Raw genomic sequence first — 21,331 nt, forward strand, 5'->3', positions numbered from 1 at the left:
TTTTTCTCTTCTTGCTTCCACGATTTTGCTTTCCTTTTTTTTTTTTCTTTTTCTTCTCTTCTTGCCTCCACGATTTTGCTTGCTTCTAATTTGATGTGGAAATCCCCTCCATGCCCTTAGTGCTTTAAGTGAATGAAAAGCAGGAAATCTTCAACAAAATCTTCTAAAAAAAACAACCATAAGATTCGAACTTGAGACCTCTTGGTGAGCAAGAGAATTTTGTACACCATAGCTCACCAACTAAGCTAGGTAGTTGTTGTCACCAAAAACAAATCTTTAATCACTTAAAGATGTGGTCCATCGATCCTTGTTGGCATTTGGAGTATTCCTTGTACCTCTGGGACAATTGCAAACGGGCTGGTTCTGCATCTCGGTTCAGTTCTGATCCATTATTCTTTTTCTGACCCGAAAAAGAATAATCATTTGTACGGGTGACCAAACGAATGTGTACTTTTAATTGAACACGTCCATCTTGCTCAGAATTTCGTCCTCTTCGCAACCATGGAAAAAAATAGGACCTCTTTACGTGTAAAATTTAAGATATAGCTCCCGATAGTCCTTAAGGCCTTGAAAATATAAAACCTGCAAAAAGAGAGTAAAACCCAAGGTAGCTCCATTCTAAATATGTAAAATGCATGTTTTACTACCCTAGATTTCACACATAAATGTGCTCATCACACACCAAACCTCGGAATCGTCTGAGTTATGAGAAGCTGGAGAAGCTAGTGTATGTGCATTACAACATGAAATTGAAGATGAAATATTTATAATTGGATAAATTAGGGGATGATATTGATGTCAACCCAATTGACATCACCCACATACTCGACGAGGAAGATCCAGTTAGAGGATGGATTCAGGAGACTGAAAATGTTTTAGTATTGGACAAATTATCGGAAGATCGACGAGAAACCACTCCTGATCCCATTATAGAGGACCTCATTAGAGATATAAATGAAGATTTTCAAAATATTGTTGATGATGAAACCCAAACACCATTAGCTATGGAAGAGGATGATGATAGCTCCAATGATGGAAATTTAGGAGGACAAGATCAGGTGCTACATGTAGTGTAACTCAACCAGATAGTGATGATGATGATCTAGACAAGGATGGTGCTGATGATGACGATGGTGGTGGTGGTGGTGGTGGCCAAACTTATGTACCAGTACATTTCACAGAGGAGGTTGCATTTACACATGTAACCCAAGATAGTCATCATGGTGCTCGCACACAACCAAAGTCTTATAGTCGGAGGGATAGGCGATCCCACTATCCGAGTGCTACTGATGCATTATGAGTAGAATGGAGTCAATGAGCATTAGTTCAGATCCCGTTGGTTCCTCATCCGGACATGGACACCATGTATCTTTAGATGCATCTTCAAGTTATGGATATGGGACTTATGCAGGACAATCATTTGCCAATCCAGAGCAATACAGAAGTTCAGATCACGTTGGTTCCTCATCCGGACATGGACACCATGTATCTTCAGGTGCTTCTTCAGGCTATGGATATGGGACTTATGTAGGACCAATATTGGCCATTCTTGAGTAGTACAGAATATTCTACAATGAATGGGAGACCCACTACCATAAATATTTCAACTGGGGTAAATATTGTGCCTATATTCGACAAGTGCAGAACACCATCTTCGTTGCTCTTATTGAAGAAGGTCCTAGCCAAGGATTTGAACCACCATGACACTCTGTATGGCACTCCTCACAGTGGCAATGGCAATGAGGAAAGAAAAAACTGAAAGAAACCTCATCATTTTGTACATTTTCAACTCAATATATTTGTCTATTAATACGATTCCCTCTACTTAAGTATTTATGCATTCTACATGTATTATATCTCTTTTTTTAATTGTTTTTTTAATGTAAAAGTGTATAAAAATGTGTTCTCTATCCTTTTATGTGCGTATCTTTAACGTATCTTAGCGTATCTCCGATACGATACGAAACCCTCCGATATGTATCTTAATTTTGACCGACCGATACGGCGACTGATACTGATACTTTAATCTTTGCCCTTCGTACCATTTGCAAATGCTTTGGGCACTCTATAGTGCTTTGTAAAAAAAAAAATGAAAATGAATAAAATGATGAAAAAAAAAACCATGCAACGATAGGGGAAACCATCGAGAACTCCTCTGAAGGTCAATTGATGTTTAGTCTTGTAGAGCTGGGCACTATACAACTGGAAGCCTTCACTGATGTCCAGCTCCCTAAGAAAAAAACTCATAAGAAGGAAACGTGATCGGACTTTCAGACCTCCGGTGGCATCTTCCATTGTTACAAATTCTCTGCTCCGATCCACTGGTCCGATGGAATACCCAGAAGGTAATAATCGTTTCCCTTACTTGGCATGCCCTGATGGGTCTCTCGATGCCCTAGCTTTGTCCCCTCACCCCTCTTCCCCACGTCATCGCTCTGACATTCCAGTTGTTTCGCCCTCCTCTACTACCCTTGCCAACGACATCTCGGCCTCGTGCATTGTTCCTCATCCTCCCCCTTTTATTCCTTCTGGCTCGGACCTACCCCCTCTACTTCCTCTCTCTTGCCTCTTTGCAATTGGCATCGAGCATGCCCTGTAAACCTGCTGACTCCTCTAGCTTTCCACTCTTGTCCTCTCCAACCAAACCAACCCCTCTTGTCCGGGCCTCCCATGAAAATTTGGAGGTGCCCCCATCGACACTCTGTCCTCTTGACTCTTTAATGAATGCATTGAGGAGATTGGGATGGAGGATCTTAGATGGTCCGGCTCCAAATTCACCTGGCATCAAGGATTAAAGTATCGGTATCAGTCGTTGTATCGGTCAGCCAAAATTAGAGACGTATCGGAGGGTATCGTATCGTATCAGAGATACGCTAAGATACGTACATAAATGGATAGGAAACACTTTTTTATACACTTTTGCATAAAAAATAGTTAAAAAAAGCTATATATAACATGGATTATGCATAAATAATAAATTGAGAATATCGCACTAAGAATCTAAGGTTTGTAGTTGTCCCATAAATGTAAAATCCTTGTTCCCAACCTTGATTTCCACTTTAGTTAGAGAAAAAAATGGTTGGTAGCAACTTTGGAATAAAAACATCTCAAAAAATTGTGTTTTTCTGAAAAATTACCTATCTTAGCCATTTTATGACCGTATTGGTATGTATCGGTGTGTATCGGTCAATACATACCGATACGTACCAATACATAACGAAATATACATTTCACTTCGATTTTGAATTTTTCATAAAGTATCGGTACGTATCAGTGTATTGTATCGTATCGGTGTGTATCGGTCTGTATTGTAAGATACGTATCAGTGTGTATCGGTATGTATCGTAAGATATGTATCGATACAAAAGGGTTTTAAAAATTTCATGTATCCTATCGGTCCGTATCGTAACGGTAAGGGCCGATACAGTACGATACGGACCGATACTGTAAACCTTACTTTGCATAATCACCGTGATGGGTCTGATCGTGTGGCCTGTAAGTTGGATCATCTCCTTGTCAATGAAGTCTGGCTCACCTCTTTTCCTGCCTCCCACGCCAGCTTTGATCTTCCTGGCATCTCCGATCACTCTCCCATCTCCCTCTTTGTCTAACCTCTTACTTTCTTTGGTCCTTAACCATTCAAATTCTTCGATATGTGGTGCCTTCATGATGATTTTATCCCCGTGGTTAGGGATACCTGGGCCATTCCTACTGCTGTCTCCGTTTCTCCCCTCTTAGCTTTAGGCGGCTCTCAAAGCCTAGAACCTTACCACCTTTGGTAACATTTTTGCTCAAGTTTCCTCTTATTGAGAGAAACTTGACTTCATTCAATCCAGGCTTTGGTTTGACCCCTTCAATTCTTCCCTGACCAACGAAGAAAAGATGGCTGCTCGGGACCTCTCTTCCCGCCTTGCCCAGGAAGAATCTTTCCTCTGCCAGAAATCTAGGATCAAGTGGCGAGAGCTTGGTGATTCCAACTCGACTTATTTGCATCGCTCCCTCAAAGCTAGAACCAATCCCAGTTCCATTCTCAAATTCTTCTCTTGCTCTAGCTCTGAGCTCCTCACCCCCCCGACATCAAAGCAGAAGCAGTCTCCTACTTTGATGACGTTTTCACCCCCTTCCTCTTCCTCTTCCTCTTGCACCTCCCCCTCTCCCCTTCCCCCTAATGTCCTTAATAAATTTATTCCCGATCACCTTCTTCCCTCCCTTCAGGCCATCCCCTCGGATGATGAGATCATTTCTGCTGTCCTTCACCATAAGTCCAATAAGGCTCTGGGCCCTGATGGCTTCAGCATGGGATTCTTTTCCTCTTGCTGGCATATCGTCCGTAACGACATCATCTTTGCCATCCGTAGCTTCTTCCTCAATCCCTCCCAAATCTCTGGCATCAGTCATTCCTTTCTCTGCCTCATCCCTAAGGAAGAGGGTGCTCAATTTATGTCCGACTTTAGGCCTATCTCTCTCTACAATCTTCTCTATAAATTCATTGCCAAAATCTTTATCAGCAGGATTCAAAAGGTCATTGACACCCTCGTCAGCCCAAATCAATCTGACTTCATTACTGTTAGAAGTATCTCTGATAACATCATCCTTTGCCATGAGATTGGCAGAGGCTTCAACCGCAAATCCCTCTTATTCTGCCCTTCTCAAGATCGATATCCACAAGGCCTTTGACTCTATCCCCTAGGATTTTATTTTTGTTGTCCTCCTTCAAATGTCCTTCCCCCCTTCTTTTGTCCACTGGATTCTGTCCTGCATCTCCACCCCCCGCTTCTTTGTCCTCATCAATGGTAGTCCTGCGGGCTACTTTTCTTCTTCTGTGGGCATCAGGCAAGGTTGTCCCCTCTCTCCCTTTCTCTTCTGCCTAGCCGTTAAAGTCCTCTCCCGATCCATCCAATCATCCACCGACCAACACCTTATCTCTCCCATCCCCAAATGCAAATCTCTCATGCTCACCCATCTTGCCTTTGCTGATGATCTCACGATCTTCTCCAAAGCTGACCCTTCTTCCATCTCCAATATCATGGTCTCTCTCCATCTTTTTTAATCCCTCTCTGGCCTGAAAATCAATCTCCTCAAATCCAACCTGTTTCTCTCAGGGGTCTCTGATGCCTGTTAAGCCCAACTCCTCGCCATCTCTGGTTTCTTTCTGAGATCCCTCCCTGTAAGGTATCTCGGTCTCCCTCTCCTATCTTCTCGTCTCTCTTTCCACCATTGTTCCCCCATTCTTGACTCCATCAGGAAGAAGCTTCAACTCTGAAAAGGTAAGCTTCTCTCCTATGCTGGTCGTCTTGTCCTTATCCAATTTGTTCTTCAATAACTTTATCTCTACTGTATTGGTATCTTCACTCTCCCTGCCTCCACATCCAAAGCCATTGATTCTCTCCTTTGTGTCTTCCTTTGGAAAGGTACTGATGCCACTAGATTCCTTCACCCCATGAGTTGGACCAATGTCTGTCGCCCAAAAGATGAAGGAGGTCTGGGCCTCCGCAGAATCAAATTTGTTAGCTCCTCAGCCATCCACAAACTCATTTGGAAGATTGTCTCCCTATAGCGCAGCATTTGGGTCTCCTGGGTCTATTCTGCCCCCCTTAAAAATGATTCCCTTTGGTTGGCCTCCCTCCCCCCGGATGCTTCCTGGATTTGGCATAACGTTTTCAAATCTAGGTCCCTTGCCCTTCCTGTTATCTCCTGCACCATCGACAACAGATCCTCCACTTCCCTCTTGTTGGATCTTTGGCACCCCGTTGGCATCCTTTTGCCCTTTGTCTTCCCCCGCATCATCTCCTCCTTCGGTTCCACCAGATCTGCCACTATGGCCTCCATTTATTCCCTTGATGGCTGGTCCCCTCCTTCTCTCCCTCCTCACTTGGCGATCTTTGGTCCTCCCTCCCCCCATCCCTCCTGGGCATAGAGGATTAAATGATAGTGTCATCAGGCTGCCATCTCCCTCGGGTTTATTCTCCTCTACCTCTGCTTGGAACTTCATCCGTTCCAAAGACCCTTTTTTCCATTGGCGAAAAATCACCTGGTTTAAAGGGCATATTCCTTGCCATAACTTCACTGCTTGGCGAGCCCTCTCCTACTACCTTTTAACGTAGTCCTTCGTCAACTTCCGTCATATTCAGGTCCTTACCTCCTGTTGTCTGTGCTGGAACGGTACTGAAGATGTTGACCATCTCTTCTTCTCCTGCCCCTTCTTAGCTTCCATTTGGAAGAAGGTTCTTCGCTCTTGTTGGCCTTCTCCCTATCCCATCATTCTCCTTGGCCGAGAGTGGATTTGGGTTGACTTGACCTTCAATGGCTCATCCATATGTGACACAGTCGGAAAGCTCGCGTTTTGCGCCACCGTTAACCATCTTTGGATGGAATGTAATCTTCATAAATGGACCCTCAACTCCCGTTCTCTGGAAAGGATTTGGAAATCCATCTATTTTGACATCTCCTCCAAGCTAAGCTTACTTTGCCACCGCCCGGTTCGTGACACCCCAAGGAACAGGCTCATTATTGTCTCCTGGGGCCTTCCCTCCTCCATCTTCTCCCCCACCCCAATTGATGTGCCCTTTAGTTAGTTGGAATTAGCCCTACTCCCCCTCCCCCCGAGGGTTTGTTCCCTTTTTGGGTCCCCCCCTCTCTCTTCTCCCTTTGTATCTTCTTCTCCTTGGTAATGAATTATTTATTCATCCAAAAAAAAAATATATCTAGTAGTTTGCTTTGATGTCGTCTTTTGGTACGCCTTAGTTTAATTTGATGGAACCATTCTATACCTGTGTATTGGGGCATATATTTGTATCTTGTGGCTTTGCTTCCTCTGTTGTAGGTTGGGTAGCATTTTGTTTTTGGATGAATAAATAATTTCATTACCAAAAGAGGAGAGAATATACAAGGGGGGAAAAAAAAAGGGGGGGGGGGAGGTAGAAGCCCCAAAGCCTACAAGAAAGGCAAGGCCGAGGGGGGCCTACCAGGGGGAAAAGCCCAGTTCGAGTCAAGCAAACAACCAAGAGGATGTATGAGGAGGGGGGAGAGCTAGGTGGAGAGGGAGGTAAGGGGGAGACCCCAGGAGGCAATGATATGCATGTTCTTTGGAGAATCAGGAGCCTTATGAAGGTGGAGGCTACCAAGTTTAGAGCTAACATCAAAGTAGATGGCTCTCCAAATCTTCTCAAAGGAGCGAGAGTTGGAAGTCCATCTACAAAGGTTACGCTCCATCCAAAGATGGGTGATGGTAGCACAAAACGCTAGTTTCCCTACCGTGTCACAAATGGTGGAGCCATGGAAAGTCATATCAACCCAGATCTATTCTCTACACAAGGGGAGGGGAGATCTATGGGCACACTCCATCCTTGTATTTGTTTATTTTATTTATGTACTGGTAGTGTGATATCCTGCCTTAGTATAACTTTGCTTAGCCCGTAGTACTTCATCCGTAAAGCTTTTTGATGTCTTCTTGTACTACTTGAGTACCTGCTCCCCATATAGATGATAATCTAAATTTCCTTTTCTACTTCATCACCATTATTTTGTAGTTTGATGCACTGCTTTACTTGATTATGCACCTTATTTTAATTGTTGTGAGCATGGTTCAAGAACAAGAGCGAAACATGCGAATTCGCAGGTATTGCCAGAGGTCGAAATGAAACCTCTGGTGACATTCAAAAATCCACTGTTTCGACCATGTTTCCCATGTTTCAACCGAAAATGGGAAATTTCGACCTTCTTTTGTGCATTTTTTCTCCCAAGTGTGGGAAATAGTGGAAATTGTCATTTTTTTACGACCAACCTTGGGAAAACAGTGTTCTGGTACTTATTTATGCCAAATATCATTTAAGTAACAAGATATTATTCATAAATAAGGAAATACCCCCTATTTGAATCCAATAAAAATAGTTTAAAAATCAAATTCCTAAAGGATAAAAAGTCAACCCCCTAGTCCAAGAACAAAAACTAGATTTTGGTTATAGGGGCGATTTTCAACTTTTAAATGTTGGGTTTTTCTCAATTATGAAAATTTTATAAATTCTATCATGTTAAAAAATTGCTAAAAACCAAAAGTCTGGTAAAATAATCTTTTGTTTTGATATCCCTAAAATTATTTTCATTTAGGCGATTTTAACAGCATTTGCACACTTTAAAATAAGTTTGACCGGAGCATAACTATGTCATTATAACTCAGATTTAAGTAATCTTAGACTTGTTGGAAAGCTGGTTTTATGTTATGCTTAATACAAAAAGAATCATGTAAAAATAAAAATCATTTGACCAGTCAAACTTACTATAGAACAAGAGCATTTCTCTAAATGTTGATGCTTTATAACTTAATGTGACTTAATGTTGATTTTTTACGATTTGATGTGGCTAATTGTTGATTTTTAATGACTTGATGTGGCTTAATGTTGATTTTTTATGATATAAGGTAGATATAGCTGACTTAATAATGTTAGAAAAGATAAAATGCATGCCTTGAGGGTAGTGAGTCACTACTTGGATGGAACCGCCTAGACACTATTTGGAATTGAGTCACTACTTTTGAGTGTTCATAGATAATTATTGATGATGATATATTTTTGTTTATTTTGAAACATTTGGATTGTGTCTTATTTTTTGATGTAGATTGTAGACTATATATAGTCATTATGTAGTATAGTTTCAGAATTTAAGTCAACAAGTCAGCGTAACGATTATCAAACCTTTGGTTCACCACACAAGCAAGACTGTATACGTTTTTTTTCTTTATGAAACTAATAATGTGAATTTGTTAGAATTGTTTACAATAGGATGTACATAAAAAATAGACAAAAAAAAACACTGTTTGGGGGTCGAAACCTAAGTTTCCACCATACTGTGAAAAATTCCTTAGTATCCTCGAAATTTCTCAAGTTTCAACCGAAATTTCAGTCTCCCCAAGGGTCGAAACCCGATACCGTGAACCTTGGTTGTGAGTGCCTTTTAATGCTCTAGTGTCCTTTCCTTTTCCTCTTTATAAAAATGTTTTTCTAATATATTTACTTATCTTCATATAGTGATGCGTTAGGTTGGCAGCCGGTACTCTAATAATCTACTTGGCCAATCACTTTCTACATGGACCCTTTTGTTTATGATCTCTTATCTCTTGATTTCATGTTTTTCCTTCCTTTGGTTAGGGCATCTCCCGTAAACGTTGCGCTGTGTCGACGCCCGAATTCGGTGATAAGTAGAGAAGGGCAAGTGAGAGGTAATAGTTAAGCCTAGAAGTGGAAGAATAGTTGAGCTTCCTGGAACATTGGATCCTTAACGGGTAAAAGCCTAGAGTTGGTTGATGCTATGAGGAGATGAAGGATAAATATTACATGATCCAAGAGACAAAATGGAGGGTAACAAACCTAAGATGTTGGATAATTCAAACTTTGGTATATGGGAGATCAAAGTAATAGAATTGGAGTGGGCATAATAGTAGATAAAGTTCTAAAGAATGATGTAGTAGAGGTCAAAAGACTGGGAGAGGATTATATTTATCAAATTAGTGTTGGAAAAAGAGGTTGTCAATAATGTTTGCACACATGCACTCCAAGTAGGATTGGATGATTGCAGTAAGCATCAATTTGGGAACATATGGATGAGTTGGTGTAGGGTCTTGGTTAGGATGGATCAATTATTATTGGAGATGATTTGAATGGGCACGTTGGGAGCGATCGTCGAGGATATGAGTGTGTTCATGGGGGTTATGGGGTTAAGGAGAGGAACAAGGAGGGATCCTAGACTTTGCGGTGGAGTACAATCTCTCCATTGTGAACACTTTAAGAAAAGAGAGGAACACTTCATTACTTAAAAAAATGGGAATCATGTCAGCCAAATAGACTTCTTCCTAACTAGAAGGGGAGACAAAATGGTTTGTAAGGACTGTGAGGTTATCACAGGGGAGAGCCTAACCACCCAACATAGACTGATGGTCCTGGATATGTGCCTTAGTCCACAGGAGCATAGGAGGAGAAAACCTATATTCCTTAAGATAAGGTGGTGGAGATTAAAAGGGGAGTCCCTAAAGGCATTTATTAATCATGTAGTCAAACAAGGGAAGTGGGACTATATGGGAGACATCAACATGATCTAGAATGAGATGATGTCTTGTATTAAGAGAGTTGCCAAAGATGTGCTAGAGGAAGCGAAGGGTAGTCGTCAAGCCCCTAGAGAGACTTGGTGGTGGGATGAGGTTGTTCAAGCAGCCATTAAGAGTAGAAAGACTGTTTTAAGACTTGGTAAAAGACTAAGGAAATAGAGGATAAAAAGAGGTTTTATGATATCAAAAATGAAGCTAAGAAGATTGCGGGGGTGGCTAGAGCAAAGAAATATGAGGATCTTTATATGAACCTAAACACAAAAGAAGTGGACAAAGCTATAATCAGATAACTAAGATGAGGGACATGAAGAGTAGAGATTTTGAGTAGGTGAGGTGTTTCATAAGTGAGGATGGAAGAGTGTTAGTTGGGGATGAGGATATTGTAAAAATATGGGATGAGTTTATTTGTGAACTTCTAAGCGGAGATTGCTCGAGTAGAAATGACCAAGATAGTTATAGTATTCCACAAAATACCACACATCATAGATGTGTACTAAAGGTTAGTGTGGCGGAAGTTAAAGAATCTTTAATAAATATTAAAGCAGGCAAGCCACTAGGCCCAGATGAGATTTCAATTGAAGTACGGAAAACCATAAGAGTTTGTGGACACAAGAAAACCTATATTCCTTAAGATAAGGTGGTGGAAATTTGGTGGAGATTAAAAGGGGAGTCCTTAAAGGCATTTATTAATAATGTGGTCAAATAAGGAAAGTTGGACTATATGGGAGACATCAACACGATCGGGAACGAGATGATGTCTTGTATCAAGAGTTTTGCCAAAGATGTGCTAGAGGAAGTGAAGGGAAGTCGTCAAGTCCCTAGAGAGACTTCGTGGTGGGATGAGGATGTTTAAGCAGCCATTAAGAGTAGAAAGATTGTTTTAAGACTTAGTAAAGGACTAAGGGAAAATAGAGGATAAAAAGAGGTTTTATGATATCAGAAATGAAGTTAGGAGATTTTGGGGGTGGCTAGAGCAAAGAAATATGAGGATCTTTATATGAACCTAAACAAAAAAGAAGGGGACAAAGCTATAATCAGATAACTAAGATGAGGGACAAGAAGAGTAGAGATTTTGACTAGGTGAGGTGTTTCATAGGTGAGGATGGAAGAGTGTTAACGGGGGATGAGGACATTGGAAAAAGATGGTATGAATATATCTGTGAACTTTTAAGTGGAGATTGTTCAAGTAAAAATGACCAAGATAGTTATATAAACTTAGAAAAAATTCAACTCTCGCTCTTTCGAAAAGATTTGGAAAGCCATCTACTTTGATATCAGCTCTAAACTTAGATGCATGTCTCAACGTAGGATTTCGGATACCCCAAGGAACAGACTTACTGTTGTTTCCTGGGGCCTCTCTCTCTCTCTCTTTCTTATTCCCCCTAGCTCGGTCTCCCCCTAATTGCCCGTTAGTGGTTTATAGTTACTATCTAGGGCCCTTTTTTTTTTTTTTTTTGCTGCCCCCTGGGCTGGGCCCCTGCCCCCCTCTCCTCTCTCCCCTTCCCCCTTGTATATTCTCTTCCTCTGTTTGTAATAAATTTATTTATTCATAAAAAAAAAAAAAGATGCCAGATAAATGGAGAAGTATTGTAGTCCTGATCTACAAAAATAAAGGTGATATCCAAAGCTGTAATAATTATAGAAGCATAAAGCTAATGAGCCATACTATGGAACTTTGGGAGAAGGTTATTGAAACTCGTTTGAGGAGAGAAACGTGTATCTTGGCGAACCAGTTTGGATTTATGTCTGGTAGATCCATGATAGAATCTATCTACTTATTGGGGAGGCTCATTAAAAGATATAGAGATAGTAGAAAGGATCTCCATATGGCCTTTATTATCCTAGAGACTTAATTCAGTATGTTTTAGTGAACAGAGGAATTAAGGATATGTATACGGGTGTGGGGACTAGTGTGAAATCCGTGGGAGGTCAAGGCAAGAAATTCCCATTTACAATTGGGTTACATCAGGGATCTGCCTTAAGCCCTTATCTATTTGCACTTATCTTGGGCGAGCTAACCAAGGGCATACTAGATGAGGTCCTGTGGTGTATGCTCTTCCTGATGATATCGTCTTGGTGAATGAGACAAAGGCATGGATTAACGCTAAGTTAGAAATATGGAGATCAAACTTGGAAACAAGAGGCTTTGCTATTAGTAAAATGAAGACGGAGTATATCAGGTGTAATTTTAGCCACACTACGACGGGTAATGACATAGTGAAAAATGAGGAAAGAGAGATACCAAATTTTAGATATTTAGAATCAATTATAAACAAAAAAGGAGACATAGAGGATGATGTTTCACAAAAAATTAAAGTGGGATGGATGAAGTGGAGAGGTGCGAGGACATATCCCTTTAAAGTTTAAAAGAAATTTCTATAAGACTATTGTACGAACGACTATGATGTATGAGGCCGAATGTTAGGCTGTTAAAAATTGTCAGATTGCAATGTTAAGATGGATGTGCGGAAAAACTAGGAAGGATAAAGTACTGAATGAATGTATTAGAGCTGATTTAGGGGTTGCCATGATCAACGATATCGAGAAAGTCATTTGAGGTGGTATGGTCATGTTCAATAGAGGCCTATGGACGTCCCAGTAAGGAGGAGTGATATGATTCAGATTGAAGGAAGCTAGAAGAGTTAGGGGTAGGCCTATAATGACCATAGGAGAAGTTGTGAGGAATAACATGCTCGGTTTGGTTTTTGTAGCAAGTATGACCTCAGATAGAGCCTATTCGAGAGCAAGGATCCATATAGCCGACCCCATTTAGCTATGCTTTTCCTAGCTTTCCAGCTGTCTTCTTTCCTCTTACTTTCATCTTGCATTCTTCATCTTTCTTATGTCCTTTTCATTTTCATTCTCATCTCATTTGTTTTCCTTCTTTTCCCATCTCTTTATCCCCCTTTTCTGTTTAGGCCTCAGTCTTTGCCTACTTTCTTTGTTTGGATCCATGTAGCCGGCCCCCTTAAGTTGGGATAAGGTTGAGTTTGTCATTGTTGTTGTTGTGCCAACTCAATTGGTATCACTCCCAGTGATGACAATGTTTGTCGACATATAAGAAGTGTGATATGCTCTCCTGACTTCTTGATAAACAAAGTATGATCTACATCACTTTGTTTATAGCCAATGGATACCATGGCTTCTGTGGAAACGACCAGACCGAACCATGACGTGGGGACTACTTTAGTTCATACAAATCCGATTTCAGCTTACACACCTTGCTTTGAGTGTTTTAGGAAGTAAACCTAGGAGGAATATCGATAAACACCTCCTCTTCAAGCTCTCCATGGAGAAAAACATTTTTGACATCAAGTTGTTATAGCTCCCAACCTAAGTTGACTGCGTAAGAGAGAATAACTCAGACGGTGTTCGAAGGTTTCGTGGTAATCAATCCCATATGTTTGAGTGAACCGTCTGGCAAACAGCCTTGCTTAATATTTATCCACTGTTCCATCTACCTTCTGATTGGCAGTGAAAACCTCCTTGCAGCCCATAGGTTTCTTTCATGGAGGGAGATGAACTGAATCCCACGTGTCATTCTCCCCATGTGCCCTCATCTCTTCATCCTTAGCATCCTTCCACCTTGAATCAGCCAAAGCCTCTTACCAGTTTTGTGGATGGAAATAGAGGAGAGACAAATGTATGGAGAGGTGGAGAAAGAGAATCATAGGAAACTACATTTGAGATGGGATGCTGAGTGCAAGTCTTATGGGATTTGCGAATAGAAATTGGCAAGTCAAGAGTAGTATCACTTGGAGGGAAAAACTCACTAGATGGAGTAGAGATGCTTGGAGGACTTGGAACAGGTGGTGACGAATGGCTTGGCATAGTGATGGTGTTAGGATTAATTTTCTTATGCTGAGAATGAACATACTCCTTATAAGGATTACACTACCCCTAAACATGTTCTTGCTCCCCTTGAACTTGTCCCCATTCTTGATTTGTCATAATGTCCTTTGTTATATTCTTGTCCTCCCTAAGATCAAGTGGCATAGAATTGTCCAGTGGAACAATCAGAGGCACATCTTCCCATAGAGTAGGCCGCTCTTGAAGAGGTGTGTGGGATGGAAAATGTTCCTCACTCTCATGGAAGATCACATCCATAGTGAGAAAACCATCTTCCCATTCTTGTGCTTAGATAAGTTTGACTGGTCAAATGATTTATTTTTACATGAGACTTTTTGTATTAGGTTTGCTATCCAACAAGTCTAAGATTACTTAAATCTAAGTCGTAATGACAAAGTTATGTTTTGGCCAAACTTATTTTAAAGTGTGTGAATGCTGCTAAAATCGCTTGAATGGAAATATTTTGTGGACATCAAAATGAAGGATTGTCACACTGCACTTTTGGGTTTTAGAAATGTTTTACCTTGATAAGATTTTATGAAATTTTCAGAATTGAGAAAAACCTAGGCATTTGAAAGTTGAAGATTACCCCTATAACAAAAAATCCAGTTCTTGTTCTTGGATACGAGGGTTGACTTTTTATCCTTTTGAAATTTGATTTTTAAACTAGTTTTATTGGATTCAAATAGGAGGTTTGTTTGTTTATGAATAATATCTTAAGTTAAATGAAATCCATTTACTTAAATGACATTTGACATAAACAAGTGCTGCACTCTGCGGTAAGGTGACAATCGTCTAGACCCCCAACTAGGCTGCCTGGATGCCTAGGCGGTTCCTTGACAGCTATTATATTCTCTGATGAAATCAAATAAGTCTGTAACTTGTTCTTGTTCTTTACCTTTAGTTATTGTTGTTGTGGAGTGCAGGCCTCATCCAATATCTGCCATTTGTCTTTTGCAGTTTAGGTTGGCTTATGTTGCTCCGGAGTCGAGAGTGGTGGGTGCTGGAGATTTTGTTGTCCATCCAAAGAAAATTGCTCTCCATTACCTTTATGGTTATTTTTTCATTGATCTATTCGTAGTATTACCACTACCTCAGGTGAAGTTTTTCTTTCACACTGCAGTACTTTTTTTCTTCCCTGCTTAAGGTAGGTGAACTAATTTTTGTTGATGAGAATAAAAAAGTAAGCAACCAGCTCACTCGGGTGCTGTACAAACTACAAAGCCTAATGACCAGCAGCAGCCCTCTACAAAAGAGACAAAAAAAGCCACCTCCTTGATATGAATAAACAAAAGATAACCGCCCATTAACACTAATGATTTACAAAATGCATCTTTTACATGGAATGATGGAAGTGCTATTTTGAGTCTTTGACGTGAAAGAATGACATTTTTATTTAACATCAAGCTGCTATAGTCACTAATCCTGATTTTCTGCCAAAGACCAGAATTCTCACAGAATTTTTTTTTGGAACATGTGCAAATTTCTCTTGCTAGTGAAAGCCATGTCTGTCTACCTTTTAGCAGCCATCTATACCTATTAATATACCTAGGGGTGCAACTGGGTGGGCAAGGCCGGCTTTTCGAAACCCAAGCCCAACCCTGGGTCCTTTAGCTCATCCTGGACCCCATCCGGTTCGGTCTGACCTGAAGTCAGGATGGGAAATCTTTAGACCAATCCCAGCCCTGTCGGGCTTAGCTCAACCCAAACCAGCCCTGAAAGCCTGAGTTTGGGATGGGCTGGATCGAGCTGGCCCTAACTAACCCTAGCTGCCCCTGTTTTTTCCATTTCCTGCCCCCCTTCTTTTTTATTTGCCTTCAGTTTTCTTGGGGACCAGCCAGCCATTCTCAATCCACATGTGGTGTTCAAGCACTGTCTTGAGTCTGAGATTGGGTTTATCTTCTCTTCTTTCTTCATGCCCTCATATTATCTCATCATTACATTCCTGTTTGTAGAGTGTTTTTCAATTTTTCCAGCCAATGATTTCAGCAAGTCCCTAATTTTGAACTCAAATTTTGAGTTAGAATGTAGAGATTGGGAAAGAACAAGAGAACAAGAGAGAAGAAGAGAAGATTAGAAAAGAGGATGGAAGAAGGAGAGAGAATAGAAGAAATGATGAGAGAATGAATCGTCCCGCACCTATATTGCTTCACTAATAAATAATGAATTACATACACCTCCCCAGGGAGGTAAACGGTAAAAAAGAACAAATAAAATATTTGACAAGTAAAATAGTTCCCAATGTACCCCTAATACACAAACTCTAACACTCCCCCTCAAGCTTGGACAATAGGGTACTGAACTGATGATGGGTGAGCCCCTTTGTGAAGACATCTGCCGATTGATCACTAGTCCTCACAAAAGGAGTGCATATATAGCCCGGGTCAGTATTTTCTTTGATAAAGTTTCTATCCACCTCTATGTGCTATGTCTGATTATGCTGCATAGGATTGTGGGCTATACTTATGGTAGCATTATTATCACAATAGAGACGTATGAGAGCCTCAGTATCAAACCCCAACTCTTGGACTAGTCTTCTCAACCATTGGAGTTCACATTACTCCATGAGCCATAGCCCTAAATTCTACCTCTGCACTTGATAGCTCTAAGTTTTACCTCTGCACTTGATTAGATGGAAAGAGATACTTGATGGGATAACATACTCTGTGGATCAGAGGACGATGATTGGCTAGAAGTGGTAATGTTGTCTTTTTCTTTTCTCTTCCGATGAGAATACACCTGTAATGGCTCCTTCTGAGCAGATTGTGGCTCCCCCTATACAGAATCATTTGGCATCTTCCCTTTTTCAATCACAATCTCCTCTTCTGCTTGGTGGAGAGGAGAAATGGAGGAATTAATGGCATATCTTCCCTTACAGTAGCAGACTCCCCCTGAGGAGGTGCCAGTAGGGGGTTATAGGCTTCCATTTCGTGGAACACCACATCCATTGTGACTAGCATATTATGAGAGGGGGGATGATAGCACTTGTACCCTTTCTGTGTGGCAGAGTACCCCAAAAAGATACACTGAAGTCCCTTGAGATCAAGTTTACCATGGAGGTGATGGTTATAAACAAAGTAGACGGATCCAAAGACCTTGGGAGGCAACACAAATATGTGAATCCACCAAGCAACTCAATGGGACAAAAACTCTAGAACTGGGGACGGTATTCGATTAATAAGATATGCCACGGTAAGAATAGCTTCACTTTGGTACTGAGTTGGCCCATGCATTTCAAACATAAGAGATCGAGCAACCTCCAACAAGTGCCTATTCTTCGTTCAACCACTCCATTTTAAGCAAGTGTATCAGGTAGAATATGTGAATGGAGAGGAACAATGAGATGTGAGATGAGGAAGAAGATGGAGAAGTAGAAGAGGGAGAAGAGAGGGAATCGATGGTATGTTGGAATAGTGTGTTGTGAGAGAAATCTCACTTATACCAATATATCCTTTACTAATATATTTACAAGGTATTACACATACCTCCCTAAGGAGGAAAAGGAAAATAAAACATAATGAGATAAATTACAATACTGCCCTTAGAGTAACATAACTAATATCTCTAACACTCCCCCTCAAGCTAGAGTATAAATATCATGCATTCTCAGCTTGGACAGCAGAGAACTGAACTGATGATGAGTAAGACCCTTTGTGAAGATATTAGCCAACTGATTTCCAGTCCTCACAAAAGGTGTGCATATGTAACCAGTGTCAATCTTCTCTTTAGTGAAGTGTTTGTCCACCTCTATGTGCTTCGTCCTGTCATGCTGCATAAGGTTGTGGGCTATACTTATGGCAGCCTTGTAGTCACAATAATGTTCCCTTCCTCCATCCCTTCCCTTAGAAATCCTCCAAGACCTTACTTTGAGAACAATCCTTTCATATAGCAAGTCTATAGCCTCCTGACTCCTCGAAGTTTCTCTTCGAAGACATGGACTCCCCATCTCAGGACTTTGTTTTCATCCTGACTACCCTTTCCTCACTATGTTTACCTTTACCTCCCCTGCTGAAATCTCAGAATTTTCCCTCATATACAACTGCATATTTTGGCACCTCTGTTCTACCCACACCATCGCTCTTAATTTTTCCCTCCTAACCCTTCATTGGTTTCTAGGTCGATGGACAGATCCTCTTCACCACCATCATCCTCTTTACAACCACCACCAATGGGTTAATCCTATCCTACAGTTTCTCCAATTATTCGCCTCACCAGAACATTGGCTTACTCTCTTATCTGGATATCTCCCTTCCTTTGATGACCCATATCCGGATATTCCCCACATCATAATCCTCTTTCACTGACCCCCTTTCATCCATCAAACCTTGGATCAAAATCAGCAACCCTGCCATCACATCCAATATGTGTCTGATTTCCATATCTATAGTATCAAACCATATGATCCTTACCACACTCGTTTCGGCCATCGAGACTAATGGAGAAGATTCCTTACCACTATGTGTCGAGTCAATGACACCCTACCACAACATGTGTCGACTCCACTTCTTGATCGTGTAGATAAGGCTTGGGATCTCCATCAATCCGGTCACCTCACTGATGCTCGAATCGAGCGTCTCCTTGATGCGCACAACGACTGGCTCATTGATCATGCTACTTTTTATCCAGCCAGCAGCACTGACAGTTCGGATAGCGACTAGGGTTGTGATGTATCGTATTAATCTTCTCGTAATACGTGTGCAGTGCTTGAATAGTGCACTGATGTGATGTAATGTAAAGTTGCTTTATATTGAAGTTGCTTTCTTAAAGTTTCTTTTTTAAAGTGTCGGTTGTCCCATATGTGGACTTATGTAAAGAATCCTATGTATCTTTTTCCCTATAAAAGGGCTCTAAGGTAACGAAGTGGATCAACGAATCCTTGTGTGAAAATCGCCTATCCTAAAATGGTATCAGAGCCTTGTGTCTCTTTCTTCTCCGGCTAAACTCCTCTTCTGGCCATCCCTCTTGTCTGGTTTGAACCTGCTGTAGCTAAAGATATAGTCTAGGCCACGCCCTTTTGCAAGTAATCCCTGCTTATGGTTCCTACTGACAGAAAAAGACCCTTGAGCGTTGTGGGCTTTCAGGCAAAGGATGCCGTTTTGTGCCTTGTTTGGCTCGGGTTGCTTTGCAGTTAGGTACTATGATCAGGGGGGTTCTTGATCAGCCTCGACTAGCTGTGTCTACCTACTCCAGTTTCTCCTACAAGTGGTGTTGGTTCAGATCTGGATTTTACCAATTATCCTTAGTAATTAATGACTTCCCCTTCTCCTTCTTCTTCCTTGTTTTCTTCTCCACGACGTTCCTCTTCTTCCCGTTCTTCTTCTTCCTCTTTAGATTATCTTTATGAGCTCTCTTATGTCCCTGATGATCAAGTCATCCTTGCTACTCCTACCCCTCTTCTTAACCCTTATACCGTCTTTCCTAAAACCCCTACCCAGTCCAAATGGACTACTCTTCTTCGTCCAAAAAAGACTCCTTTAAAAGAATTGGTCTAGGCCTCTCGCTTTGATCAACTCCAGGTCCCTGCTACTGATAAAGAGCAGCTTTTCACTCTTGAGATACCCTTGGATCTCATCCCCCAATGGATCCAACAAGGTTATACTCATCTCCATCTAAGAGCTATCAAGTTTGCTCTCTCTTTCCATGGAAGAAAAGGACTCCCAGTGGTCTCTAGGGTTGCACTGCTTGACAGTCGGTTTTTACGGTATCAACATGCCGTGATTGCCACTGTTCAAACCACTTTGAGCGCAGGCACAATGTTTTTAACGCTGTATCCCAATTTTAATATCCCTTTGTCTGACCCTCTCCTCTCCATAGCCTTAAAATTCCAAATCCATATTACTGGTGTCCCCCAAAATGCAGTTACAAAGGCTGCGACTTTGCACTATCAGATGGCTTATCGCTTGCAAAATCATGCATTTGATCTTCTTACTGACCATTCTGAAGATGCGTTGTTCATCACCATGGACTCTAACCAAGTCCCTTGCTGTACCTATGTTCCCAGGCAAATCTCTGATGACGAACTCCTTCGTCTCCTTCCTTCTTCTTGGGTAACAGCTTATGAACAATAGGTTGCAGTTTCTCAACCTCAAGTTCCTTCTGAACCAGTTCAGTCTACCAATCCTGAGTACATTACTCATCCTTCTGGTGAGGTAGAAATCCGTTTTCCTCCTCGATACCGTCCTTCTCCTTTCCCAACCTCTTTTGGAATGATCCAAGAAAAAATTCCTATCAAGTCTTTTGATTCTCAGGGTAATCCGATCTTCTACTTTCAAGATCCAATTACTGGTCATAAATACTTTGACCTCTGTGACTGTGACAATTGTCTTCAAGATTCTGACGATGATTTTCCTCCCTCTCGTCGTTCTGCTAGACGAAAGTCTACCCAACACCAATTACAAGAACGATATGAGGCAGGTGATCCTTTTGTTGGACCCCTAAGCACTGTATCAAAATACCCTTTCTTTGTTAAGTATGGTACCCCCAAGACTTCTCCTCCAACTTCTTTCTCTCCTTGTAAACCTCCTCCAAAACCAGATTTACCTCCTCCGGTCATTCCTCCTTGTTGTATGTATACTCCCGGGTCTTCCTCTACTTCTCCCCTTAAATCTTTTCTCGGACTTCATGATTCTGGTCCAGATGTTCTTGGTATTCGTCAAGTTTGGAAGATTAAACCCTCAGTCCAAGCTACGGGACGTTCTGATCCTATTTCTTCTGCTGAAGTAGCTTTGAATTGGCAGGCAGAAAATGCTACAGTCCAAAACCAGTACCTTGAAAGGATATTAGCTCAAACTCAACAAACTCATGGTACTTTGTCCCATCATGACCATCTTCTTCAATCTCTCCGACGAGAAATTGACCAGGTCCACCTTGAACTTGCTGGAATTACTTCTAGTGTTGCTGATACCACTACAACTTTTGCCCTTATTGGCAAAAAAGAGAAGCACCTCAGGTACCTTGAAGCATAGCTTCATCAAATGCAGCAACAACAACCTCGTGCTCCCTCTTTTGCCTCTTCTCATTGGCAACAGCAATCACTTCCAGTAACAGTTCCAAGCTTCATCCCACAAGATCCTTTTGCCATGTATGTCTCTTCGACGCCTCCTGTTGTTTCTTCTTCAAGGATTTTTCCCACTGAAGAATTGAAAGAACTTCAACGTCAACAACGTGCTCTTCCCAAAAGAACACGAGCAGTCAGAGGACGTGCCCGCAGTAGTAGACTACCCCAAGCATGGACATCCACTGCTGCACTAATGGATCTTAGTGACTATGAAGATGAATATGCAGATGCCCTACCAGCACAACCTCCCCCTTTTACTCCTTATCCTATGTCAGTCTCATATCCTGCACCTCCACCTCCAAATCCACACAGGCCACCTTCAACTCCTC

General features: G+C 41.4%; 1 protein-coding gene across 1 annotated transcript in view; it reads left to right on the forward strand.

The window, feature by feature from the left end:
• Positions 1-21,331, forward strand: part of LOC122081527 (probable cyclic nucleotide-gated ion channel 20, chloroplastic) — a 118,982-nt gene that overhangs the window by 36,407 nt on the left and 61,244 nt on the right. The window contains exon 5 of the mRNA XM_042648681.1: positions 14,906-15,043. Coding sequence (XP_042504615.1) covers positions 14,906-15,043 — 138 coding nt within the window. The remainder of the gene's footprint in view (positions 1-14,905; positions 15,044-21,331) is intronic.

The sequence above is a fragment of the Macadamia integrifolia genome, chromosome 1 (genome assembly GCF_013358625.1).
Source record: "Macadamia integrifolia cultivar HAES 741 chromosome 1, SCU_Mint_v3, whole genome shotgun sequence".
In the NCBI taxonomy this organism is placed as follows: domain Eukaryota; kingdom Viridiplantae; phylum Streptophyta; class Magnoliopsida; order Proteales; family Proteaceae; genus Macadamia; species Macadamia integrifolia.